Source organism: Erpetoichthys calabaricus, chromosome 7, assembly GCF_900747795.2.
Source record: "Erpetoichthys calabaricus chromosome 7, fErpCal1.3, whole genome shotgun sequence".
NCBI classification, from domain to species: domain Eukaryota; kingdom Metazoa; phylum Chordata; class Cladistia; order Polypteriformes; family Polypteridae; genus Erpetoichthys; species Erpetoichthys calabaricus.
The window spans coordinates 40,585,568-40,598,071 of record NC_041400.2 but is presented as its reverse complement, the minus strand read 5'-3'; the positions used below and the strand labels follow the sequence as shown (position 1 = coordinate 40,598,071).

At 39.7% G+C, this 12,504-nt stretch overlaps 1 protein-coding gene across 1 annotated transcript in view; it reads left to right on the top strand.

The window, feature by feature from the left end:
* Nucleotides 1–12,504, top strand: part of wu:fb59d01 (uncharacterized protein LOC322379 homolog) — a 61,512-nt gene that overhangs the window by 36,603 nt on the left and 12,405 nt on the right. The window contains exon 5 of the mRNA XM_051929492.1: nucleotides 7,184–7,348. Within this exon, the coding sequence (XP_051785452.1) occupies nucleotides 7,184–7,348 (165 nt within the window). The remainder of the gene's footprint in view (nucleotides 1–7,183; nucleotides 7,349–12,504) is intronic.

The window sequence follows — 12,504 nt, the reverse complement described above, 5'->3', positions numbered from 1 at the left end:
ACAAAAAGCTATCTCAGAAATTTCAACTGTAAGGAATGTAATCAGGAAATGGAAGGCCACAGGCACAGATGCTGTTAAACCCAGCAGGTCTGGCAGGCTCAGAAAAATACAGGAGCGGCATATGCTCAGGATTGTGAGAATGGTTACAGACAACCCACAGATCACCTCCAAAGACCTGCAAGAACATCTTGCTGCAGATGGTGTATCTGTACATCGTTCTACAATTCAGCGCAATTTAAACAAAGAACATCTGTATGGCAGATGGGTGATGAGAAAGAAGCCCTTTCTGCACTCACGCCACAAAGAGAGTCACTTGTTGTAAGCAAATGCTCATTTAGACAAACCAGATTCATTTTGGAACAAAGTGCTTTGGACTGATGAGACAAACTTTAGTTATTTGGTCATAACAAAAAGCGCTTTGCATAGCGGAAAAAGAACACCGCATTCCAAGAAAAACACCTGCTACCTACTGTCAAATTTGGTGGAGGTTCCATCATGTTGTGGGGCTGTGTGGCTAGTTCAGGGACTGGGGCCCTTGTGAAAGTCAAGGGTCAGATGAATTCCACCCAATATCAACAAATTCTTCAGGATAATGTTCAAGCATGAGTCACAAAGTTGAAGTTACGCAGGGGTTGGATATTCCAACAAGACAATGACCCAAAACACAGTTCGAAATCTACTGAAATGGCCGTCACAATCCCCTGACTTGAATATCATCGAAAATCTATGGGATGATTTGAAGCAGGCTGTCCATGCTTGGCAGCCATCAAATTTAACTGAACTGGAGAGATTCTGTATGGAAGAATGGTCAAAAATACCTCCATCCAGAATCCAGAAACTTATTAAAGGCTATAGGAGGCGTCTAGAGGCTGTTATATTTGCTAAAGGAGGCTCAACTAAGTATTGATGTAATATCTCTGTTGGGGTGCCCAAATTTTTGCACCTGTCTAATTTTGTTATGATGCATATTGTATATTTTCTGTTAATCCAATAAACATAATGTCACTGCTGAAATACTACTGTTTCCATAAGGCATGTCATATATGAAAAGGAAGTTGCTACTTTGAAAGCTCAGCCAATGATAAACAAATCCAAAGAATTAAGAGGGGTTCCCAAACTATTTCATATGACTGTATATAGATAGGCAAGGCATTATATAACAGATATGAAAAGCACTGTAGATAGATAGATAGATAGATAGATAGATAGATAGATAGATAGATAGATAGATAGATAGATAGATAGATAGATAGATAGATAGATAGATAGATTGTACCTTTTGGAGCAATGTTGGCTAAATTTTCTTGTTCCAGCATCAACAAAGAACATAAAACACATAGCAAAATATTTTTAATAATTCAAACTATCACATATTTGCAAAACTCAGGATTATAGACACAATATTATCCATCCATCCATTTTCCAACCCGCTGAATCCGAACACAGGGTCACGGGGGTCTGCTGGAGCCAATCCCAGCCAACACAGAGCACAAGGCAGGAACCAATCCCGGGCAGGGTGCCAACCCACCGCAGGACACACACAAACACCAAGCACACACTAGGGCCAATTTAGAATCGCCAATCCACCTAACCTGCATGTCTTTGGACTGTGGGAGGAAACCGGAGTGCCCGGAGGAAACCCACGCAGACATGGGGAGAACATGCAAACTCCACGCAGGGAGGACCCGGGAAGCGAACCCAGGTCCCCAGATCTCCCAACTGCGAGGCAGCAGCGCTACCCACTGCGCCACTGTGCCACCCACACAATATTATAATAATTGTAAAACATCATAAAGAAATATTGTTCCAATGCCAATGTGTCTGTTATAACTGGCAACAGATATGACATAGAACAAATATAGACATAGACACATTTAGCTAGTAAAATTACTAACCAAACTTAGGGAAAGCAGCCATGTAAATATTTTACTTCTTTTCCATCAAAACTAAGAACCACAGGAATAAGTTCAAGAGCAATAGCCTTGGTCAATGTGTTTTTCCATTACAAGCTAGAATACTTGTGACATAATATGTTCATTGATTATATCAAACACACTCATTCACAACTACATAGACAAGTTTTAGGAAAATACTACAGGACTATTTGTTCTTTTAGCTATATTTTTAAACTCTATTTTTCTTCATATTCTTTTACACTTTGTATGACGCTTATATTTTTCAACTTCTTTGTTAGTTCCCTTTTTTATATTCTGCCTATGGATTGGCAGTATATAAGTAAGGGCTTACAGTTTGTGATAGTCCAGAGCACTCAGAACTAAATCTTGTACCACAAAGTAAGTATTGTATAAGGCAAAACTGATTAAAACAACTGATGTTTCATCCCATTTCATCTCATCACAATTCTCAAACATGCTTAATCCTGTTGAAATTTTTGGGGAGCTGCAACCAATCACGGCAGCACTGGGCACAATGAAGGACAAGGGGTGCAAGACAACCTCAAAGCTCCACCAAAATGAGTTTTTAAATAAGTGTTAAGGGAATTAATGCTTTCCTAAAGTCTTACCCTGTGATGATAACACAAGTAAAAAAACTTATAGACGAGCCTATAGTTTAAGCTGAATGAAGTTCTGATCAGCACAGGCTCTGTTTGAGTGAACAGTGAGATTTCACATGTGGTTCCAAAAACCTTTAAAAAAGTATTCCTCAACATTTTCATAGAAAACACGGGTTGACATGATAAAGGAAGGATAAGGATGAGAATCCTGATCAAGTCGGTTAGTGGAAGGCCATTATGAGGGAAGGACTGGTGGCAGTGTTCCTGCAGTATGGCGTCCATTTGGACACCCTGCAGGGCTGTATGGGAGTCGAACTTTTGCTGGGCAGCCTTGTTGGGTTTCGCAGATGTCACTAGGGGGAGCTGCTGAGAGCAGGCTCCTCTGTAACAAAGAGGTTCCCAAAGTGTTTCCAGGTGGCCTGGAAGTACTCCAAGGTTTGCCCGGGCTTGGGGAGAGTGGAAGTGGAAAAGCATAGGAAAGGAATCAAGTGGAATTGTGACTGAGTTACCACATGATAAAAACCTATAAAAGGTATTTTGTTTGAGTAAAAACTTCTTACCTTGAACCCGTGACTATGTGGTTTGGTAGTGCATGGATGTTTGGAGTGCAGGTGCGTCCCCTACAGGTCACAACATTAAAGAGAAACCAGGCTGTGCGTAGTTCCTGGAAAATGTGGACAGGCATCACTAGTGAAATATGATTGCCTGTGGAATACACATAAACTTTTAGTCTGTCATGACACAATGCATTACATTTGAAGCTTGTTGACATTAATTCCTGAATATTTGTGCAAATAAAATTTTGTGCAGTTTATGTAAATTTACAGTATTTGTTGTCATTATGAAAGAATTCTGTTTAATGAAAAATGGGTACTATTTAAACAATGCATGTGTACTGAACATTAAGTTTGCATCTTTCCTATGTACTTTATGTTAGGCTGACAGAATGCGACAATTTTTAATTTTCATTTTACAGTGCACACATTGTGAATTATCATCAGCAAAATAAAGTATTTGGTTTTTCTGCATCACTTTTGTACCTTTTGTCTAGATGTGAACCTGGCTTCTTCTTCATTCTTTGTCTTTTAATTGATTTATGTATTTATTATATGTCATTAAGACCTAGGAAATCTTATTAGCCTTTTGTCTCAGTAAAACAAGCAAACACAGCTTGCAATGCATATAATAGATGTTGTAATCCCACTGGTAGCCTTGATGTTTTATTGCCATTGCAGCAGTGGACTGAAATTATATCCATCTGTAGTTGAACAAATCAACCCTACATGGTGCAACTCTGTAGCAGTAAAGGGTTTGGGTGCTAAGATGGTTATCCTCCAGTTTATTTCAATTGTCTATGACTCTGTTTTATTTGGTTTTCCTACACATTTAAAAATAAAGAACACTGGTTTTGGTGTTTCAGACTTTAACCACTGACCACCATCAGTGTGATTATTTCAAATTGTAAGAGCTAAGCCATTCTCATTTCTAATTTTAGAGACACCCATCTGAGCAAAGTTTACAAGCCACATATCTTAATGTGGTCTGCCATGCATGTGTGGCTACAACACTGGACACTAAACAATGTGGTGGGCAGCCAGTTTCACTTGTAACTCACTCAAGTCGCTTATCCCGACAATTAGAAAACAATGCATGTAAATGACTGTACTGTATCCTTAACTTCAAGCAGTGTTGGACAAATAATCAAACAAAATAAATTAGTTATTTACAGTCATTCCTCTCAAAATACTACATTACAGTATATAAACCTATTCAAATGCAGTCATCTTAAAAGTGAAAATATCAACGGACTCTACTTAACTTGCATTATAAAGTGATGATTCTATTGCAAAAAGTATAGCTTGAAGAAATCTGAAATAATTAATGATTTGAAAATCCTACTAATGATATTAACTTATTCTTTTGAGAATACTTTAAAGGGCACGAAATGTGATCTCTGTCAGAACTTACTTTTTTTTTACGTTGGTGCACTGATAGCATAACATTTGATTGAGTCTTTATTAATTAATTATAATAATAATTGTAGGAAGGAGCATTTGAACCATTTCTTAACCATTACAGTCATCTTATGCACAAATTGACACTACCAGACACTTTATGACTTCTGCTAATCTTGCACTCCAGAGGACTCCCTCCACTCCACTGAAAAGTTTATTTTCTCCATGAATCCTATTAAAGGAATACCCCACCCAAAAACCATATATTTTTTATATGTTTCTTACTCTGTGTAGTTTTTAGCGATGGCCGAGAGCAATTTTGAATCTAATGTTTCTATAAAGAACAAGAGAAAAAAGTTTATTACATAATGGAACCTAATGGCTGCACAACGGCAAATGATATGAAAAACATCCATTGGAAGAAAAAAAAAATCCCCTTGACACTCGTGTCTATTATCCACATGTCTGTTATCAAAATGTGCAAAGCACATGCATTTCTTGCTAAAATATTACTTCCGGAAAAATCAGTGTACAACATAAATAGGAAAGGTATATTCATGTAATTCTATTGTTTTGAAGACAGGACTAATGAATGAGGAGAAGAGGATGATCTTTAGTTCAAAAGAACAGAATTTTGGGAATGCATTTTTGTACGTACTATGCTGCTTTTTCCAGTAGTAACAGCTCATAATATTTTAGCAAAAACAACAATATAGATACAATTTAGATATAATTGGTGTGACAAAGGCGCTATATCGGCACCAGACCCGACACCTAGTACCCATAGACACAACACAGTCCCCACAAGCACAGCACAAAAGTACAGATAAACACAAATCAAATCTTCTTTCCTCCATTCCTCCCGGCAGCTTTGTCTCCCTCCTCCCGACTCTGGCGCCTGGAGTGGTGACTGTCAGCTCCTTTTATAGCCCACCCAGAAGTGCTGCAGGTGCTCGTTGACCTACTTCTGGCTGCACTTCTGGGTGTGGCTGCGCTCCCGCCCAGATGGGCTCATTAGGCAGTGCAGAGCCCAAAAGGGATGAGCTCCGGTGTAACACATAGCGTGGATCCCATGGCTGCTCCCCCTGATCTAGTGTCAAAGGGGCGTCCCGGCTGGGCATGGGTCCTGGCCATCCGTCATCCATTTTCCAACCTGCTATTTCCTAAGACAGGGTCATGGGGGTCTGCTGGAGCCATTCCCAGCCAGCACAGGGCACAAGGCAGGAACAAATCCTGGGCAGGGTGCCAAGCCACCGCAGGACACACACACACACACCCAGTACACACTAGGGACAATTTAGGATCGCCAATCCACCTAACCTGCATGTCTTTAGACTGTGGGAGGAAAACATATACATTACAAATAAATAAATGCAGTATAAATAAATACAGCAGTGAGGGATTGTACAGACAAGAGTAAGTCAAGAGCATATACAGAATGATTAATGAGAATTAAATTCAATATGGACAATGTATACATTAAGCACAGTATGAATAGAATAAGTACAGTAAAGTATAAAAATAGTTTAAATAATAGAAACTGTAATGTGCAGACAATGGTGTATAGGTGGAAGTATAGAAGAGCCCTGATAGTCCTGAGGTAGGCATAGTCCAAGACTATAATGCAGACATGATAGTCCTCAAGTGTGCCTGTATAATTTTAATGTGAGGTGGTAAGGGTGGCATTCAGCAGGGTAATATCAATGGGTAGAAGCTGATCCTGTGTCTGCTGGTACTGGCAGGGTAATGTCAATGGGTAGAAGCTGATCCTGTGTCTGCTGGTACTGGCATGTAGGCACCTGATCTGCCTCTCAGAAGGTTGAAGGGTTACTTTATGTAAAAGGGGTCCCTGATGATGCTATGCTCCCTCTGGATGTCCTCAATGGCAGGTAACGAGGCACCAGTGATGTGCTGGGCAGTTTTCACCACCCACCAAAGAGACTTCTGTTCCGAGTACCATGCTGTTACCATACCACACTGTATTACAGTAGGTCAGAATGCTCTCAGTGTTGCAATGGTAGAAGTTCACTTGAATCCAATGTGACAGATTTTCCTCTTCCTCATCTGTGTCTTCGTAACCACGTTGGAAGTTTTGAGGGACCATGAAAAGATCCTTGGAAATATGAACACCCAGGAACTTCAGTCTAGTGACAAGCTCAACTGCAATCCTGTTGATTTAGATAGGAGTGTGCCATTAGCCTTTGCACTCCCTGTAGTCCACAACAAGCTCCTTGGTCTTCGTGATATTCAAGGCCAAGGTTAATGTTGGCACTCAACATCATTAAGGTGCTGGATTTCTCCTCTGTACACATGACCCTGATTACTAATTTTATTTACCATCTTTTTAACATAGTATCATCTGTCTGTCTTTTTGCCATATTGTTTTTACTTGATTGAGTTGCATTTTGTTACAATGTTTTGGTTCCTAAATGGAATAAAATTAACAGAAAATGTAAAATAAGTACTATGTGTGAAAGTGAGTGTTGACGTGAATGTGATTAGACCCTCCATTAGACTGGTGGCCTGTCCAGGACTGCCTTGTTCCCGATTCTGCCAGAGTGGGTTCCGGCCCCACCTGACTCTGACATGGACTAAGATCATCTGAGAATGTCACCTTATATTATATGTTTTGTGCTGCCTTTCCACTTTATATGGCATGTATAATCCTGCTTACTTTATAGTTAACATTTCTGTTTGTTTTTGTCTTTAACAGAAGAAATGTGTGTTTTGGAACCTGACCCTGGCATGTGCTTAGCGAGAATGCTTAAGTGGTATTTTGATTCAAAAACAAAGACCTGTGACACCTTCATTTATGGTGGCTGCAAGGGAAATGGAAACAATTTTGAAACAAAAAAGCAATGCCAGGATCTTTGTGCACGTAAGTATAAAACTGCACCCTATTCAATATGTGAGCCAATATGAATCTTTTAAAGAAGGTGATGTATGCCATTTGAATGTTTTTTTATTACATATACAGTCTTTTAATTACTCTTGAAGTAAATTTTCCCAGTCTGAGTGTACAGTAAGAGTAGATATGTTTGCTGTGTGATGGTCGGGTGACTCATTCAGGTTTAATCTCCACTTTGCAGCCAATGCTGCCAAGATGGACATCCGCCTTCCACAATTCTGAATTGCATCAAGCAGGTTTGAGGATGTACTGTCGCGTGGGTTTCCTCCGTGTATTCTGGTTTCCTCCCACAGTCCAAAGACATGCAGGTTAGGTGCATTGGCGATTCTAAATTATCCCTAGTGTGTGCTTGGTGTGTGGGTATGTGTGTGCGTGTGTGTGTGTGTGTGTGTGTGTGTGCGCACCCTGCGGTAGGCTGGTGCCCTGCCCAAGGTTTGTTTCCTGCCTTGTGCCCTGTGTTGGCTGGGATTGGCTCCAGCAGACCCCCGTGACCGTGTAGTTAGGATATAGTGGGTTGGATAATGGATGGATGGATGTACTGTCATAAACGTTAACATTATACAAAGTTATTGTCTGTTTTTACCTGCATTTTTATTACTCTTTAATTTAATATTGTTTTTTGTATCAGTATGCTGCTGCTGGAGTATGTGAATTTCCATCCATCCATCCATCCATTATCCAACCCGCTGAATCCGAACACAGGGTCACGGGGGTCTGCTGGAGCCAATCCCAGCCAACACAGGGCACAAGGCAGGAAGCAATCCCGGGCAGGGTGCCAACCCACCGCAGGACACACACAAACACACCCACACACCAAGCACACACTAGGGCCAATTTAGAATCGCCAATCCACCTAACCTGCATGTCTTTGGACTGTGGGAGGAAACCGGAGCACCCGGAGGAAACCCACGCAGACACGGGGAGAACATGCAAACTCCACGCAGGGAGGACCCAGGAAGCAAACCCAGGTCACCAGGCCTCCCAACTGCGAGGCAGCAGCGCTACCCACTGCGCCACTGTGCCACCCTATGTGAATTTCCCCTTGGGATTAATTAAGTATCTATCTATCTATCTATCTATCTATCTATCTATCTATCTATCTATCTATCTATCTATCTATCTATCTATCTATCTATCTAATCTGAACAAATAAATCTAGGTGACACAATGATGATGATGAAACTGAAGAACTTGAACATGACATGGATAGCAACATTTTAACATTTTAATCATAAGATTACAGCTTTATAGGGTGTTGTCACAAAGAAGCTCTAATGATTAACCTGATTACTCAGTTGATATGGATTATATTAGCCTTTTATTCAATTCAGTGTTTTTAAGAAAACAAACAGAAGACCAACTATGTAGACCTGGATTGTTACCTTAATCTAAAGCATTTGTTTTCTGAGCCTTTAAATTCAGAAGAACGTTTTTTCTGTTACTTCTTGAAGTAAAACTGACAAAACTATACGGAAAACCCCCCAAACTTGCTGTGCTTTTGTGTGTCATTTATTTTTCCAGTATGACCACAGGGGGGTGCCGGCTACTTCCAAACTTTATGTTTTCTGTGTGTGGCCTGTACTGCACTTACAAAGGGCCAACAGTATGTTTCTACAGTCAATGTGTTTTGTCATCTTTTAGTAAATAGACTACAACTGAAAGCAAAATTTTATTGAAACGCTCTATTTAAAAACAAATGGGTGTTTGCACAAATTTCCATATCAATAGAATATACTACCAGTTTCCAATCTGTTTATATTAAAATGGTTACACAATGTGCTGAACATTATCTAGGACTCATGCAAACCCAGTCATCACCTGTTCACAGCCCATCAGTCTTCCAGAAGATACTCTGTCATCAGGACACAAACTGATTGGCTCAGAGTCTGTTTTAACCCTCAGGCAGTATGTAGTTTGAATAAACAATTACACTAATATGATTTGCATTTTCACTTCAGGCAGCTCTTTGTCATATTGAAGCCTGGATGTGTTATGTCCCCATATTTCTTACCTGCTGCTAAACTGCTATTTATTGTGGTTATGATTGCTATCATTCTTCCTTGGGAGCAAGCAATCCAAAACATTGTTGTATATGCTAATAAAGAAGAAGTGTGACTTTTAATATGACATACTAAATAGACTCTGATGCAAACAGTTGACTTTATGAGTAACATAATTAGTTAAAGGGAATTGACCGGCATATACAGTGGATTCAGAAAGCATTCAGATCCCTTCACTTTTTTCACACTTTACTGTGTTGTAGATTTAATTTTAAATGGATAATTTTGCCTTTTTTCCCATCACTCTACACTCAATAACCCATGACAAAATGAAAACATATATTTCAGAAAGGTTTGCAAATTCATTAGAAATCAAAAACTAATTCAGTATGTTGTTAAAGACCCTTTGGCAACAGCTACAGCTTTGAGTCTTCTTGGGTAAGTCTCTACAAGCTTTGCACATCTGGTTTTGGGCAGTTTATCCCATTCTTCCTGGCAGATCCTTTCAAGTTCTGTTAGATTTGATAGGAAAGGTCTGTAAACTGCCATTTGTAAGTCTCTCTCCACAGATTTTCCAAAGGGTTTAAGTCTGGGTTTTAGTTGGGTCACTCCAGGACAGTAAGAGATTTTTTCAAAGCCAATTCAGTGTTCTCTTGGCCGCATGCTCCAGGTCATTGTCATGTTGAAAGGTGAACCTTCACCCCAGTCTAAGGTTGCATGCACCCTGAAGCAGCTTTTCTTTGTATTGGGCTGAATTCCTTCAATTCTGACCAGTCAGCCTGTCCCTGCTTATGAGAAGCAGCTCCATAGCATAATGCTGCCACCACCATACTTCACACTAGGGATGCTGTTAGGTAGGTGAAGAGCAGTGTCTGATCTTCATCAGATGCAGTGCTTGAAGTTCTGCCCTAAGAGTTCAATTTTTGTCTCTTTATATGAGTGAGTCCTTTAAAATGTCATACGACTTTTTTTACTCAAGAGTTGCTTCTGTTTAGCTGCTCTACCACAAATGCCTGATTGATGGAGTTCTGTTGAGATGGTCGTTCTTCCAACAGGTTCTCCCGTCTCGGTAGAGGACTTCTGAAGCTCTATTAGAGTTGGTTTCTTGGTCACCTGTCAGACCAAGGCCCTTCTTGCCCGATTACTCAATTTGGCTTGATGACCAACTCTAGGGAGAGTCTTGATAGTTCCAAACCTCTTCCATTTCACAATTATTGAGGACACTTGCCACTATGAACACCCAAAGATTAACCAATGGATTTATAAATTTGACCTGATCTTTGTTTCACTATAATTTGATCATGAAGAGCTTGAACTTCATGGCCTTGTTTTTGTTCTGAAATGCAGTGTGAATTGTGGGACCTCATATACACAGGTGTGTGTCTCTCTAAATTATGTCCAATCAATTCACTTTGCCGTATGTGGTCTGCCATCAGGTTTTAGACATTTTCAAGGACAATTAAATCAAACAGGATGCACCCGAGCACAAGTTGGAGTGTAATAATAATACATTTTATTTATACAAGGCGCCTTCCTAAGAACTCAAGGACACCGAACAAACAATAAATAAATAAATAGCACATTATAAACAACTAAAAACATCAGAAAATATAAAAATTAAAACCAAACAAAGCCACTGTAATCATACAGAAAAAGCCATTTTAAACAGATGGGTTTTAAGTTTACATTTGAAGGTTGAAAATGATTTTGATATATCGAAGCTCAGTAGGTAGTGAGTTCCAGAGCTTGGGAGAACAGCTGAATGCTCTGCTTCCCATGGTGGTTAGAAGGGCGAGAAGGACAGTCAGATGGATGGAGTGTCACACCAACTGGTTTGAATACTTACATAAATGAGAAATGTCAGGTTTTGATTTTTTTAATAAATTCGTTAAACTTCCTGAAAACATGTTTTCACCTTTTCATTATAGGTTATTGAGTGTAGATAAGATGAGCATAAATGGCAAACTTACCCATTTAAAATGAAATCTGCAACACAATAAAATATGCAGAAAGTGAAGGGGACTGAATACTTTCTGAATCCACTGTGTACTTTTCATACTCTGGATATTCAATGAGGATTCTGATAGTAATCATACAAAGTGGGATCCTCAAGTTGTTATTTAAATGGCCGCCATCTGCCTAAGAGTTTAAGCTCAGAGTTTAAGTGGACAACTATAATACACTTCTGAATGAGAGTGAATGTGAGAGAGAAGGCAAGCTTTTATTTATGACTATTTACCTTGTACCTGATGATGTCCGGAGACTGGACATCCCTCCAAAACTCTGATTAAGGAAGTGGAGCAAGAACAGTAAACAGACCAGATGCTCTCTGTGTCAAAAAGGCTTCCCATGGCTATGTTGGTTAAGCCTAGACTATGTACCTTGGCAGACAAGGTCTGGACATCCTCCCAAATTTCAGCTTAATGACAGGTTTTCAGGAGGATTTACACATCCCCACAAGTGTAGGTTATTATAGCAAGTAGATATGGACATAGTGGCTAAGGAGGCATTTACATGCTGTTAGATCTACACTAATCCTATTGTAATTCTTTTATTATTAGGGTGTTTGCCTGATCAAAGCATGGTAGGATTTGACTATCCATCCATCCAGTCATTATCCAACCTGCTACAGTTAGGTCCATAAATATTTGGACAGAGACAACTTTTTCCTAATTTTGGTTCTGTACATTACCACAATGAATTTTAAATGAAACAACTCAGATTCAGTTGAAGTACAGATTTTCAGCTTTAATTCAGTGGGGTGAACAAAACGATTGCATAAAAATGTGAGGCAACTAAAGCATTTTTTAACACAATGCCTTCATTTCAGGGGCTCAAAAGTAATTGGACAATTGACTCAAAGGCTATTTCATGTTCAGGTGTGGGCAAGTCCGTTGTTATGTCATTATCAATTAAGCAGATAAAAGGCCTGGAGTTGATTTGAGGTGTGGTGCTTGCATGTGGAAGATTTTGCTGTGAACAGACAACATGCGGTCAAAGGAGCTCTCAATACAGGTTAAAGAAGCCATCCTTAAGCTGCGAAAACAGAAAAAACCTATCCGAGAAATTGCTACAATATTACGAGTGGCAAAAGCTACAGTTTGGTACATCCTGAGAAAGAAAGCA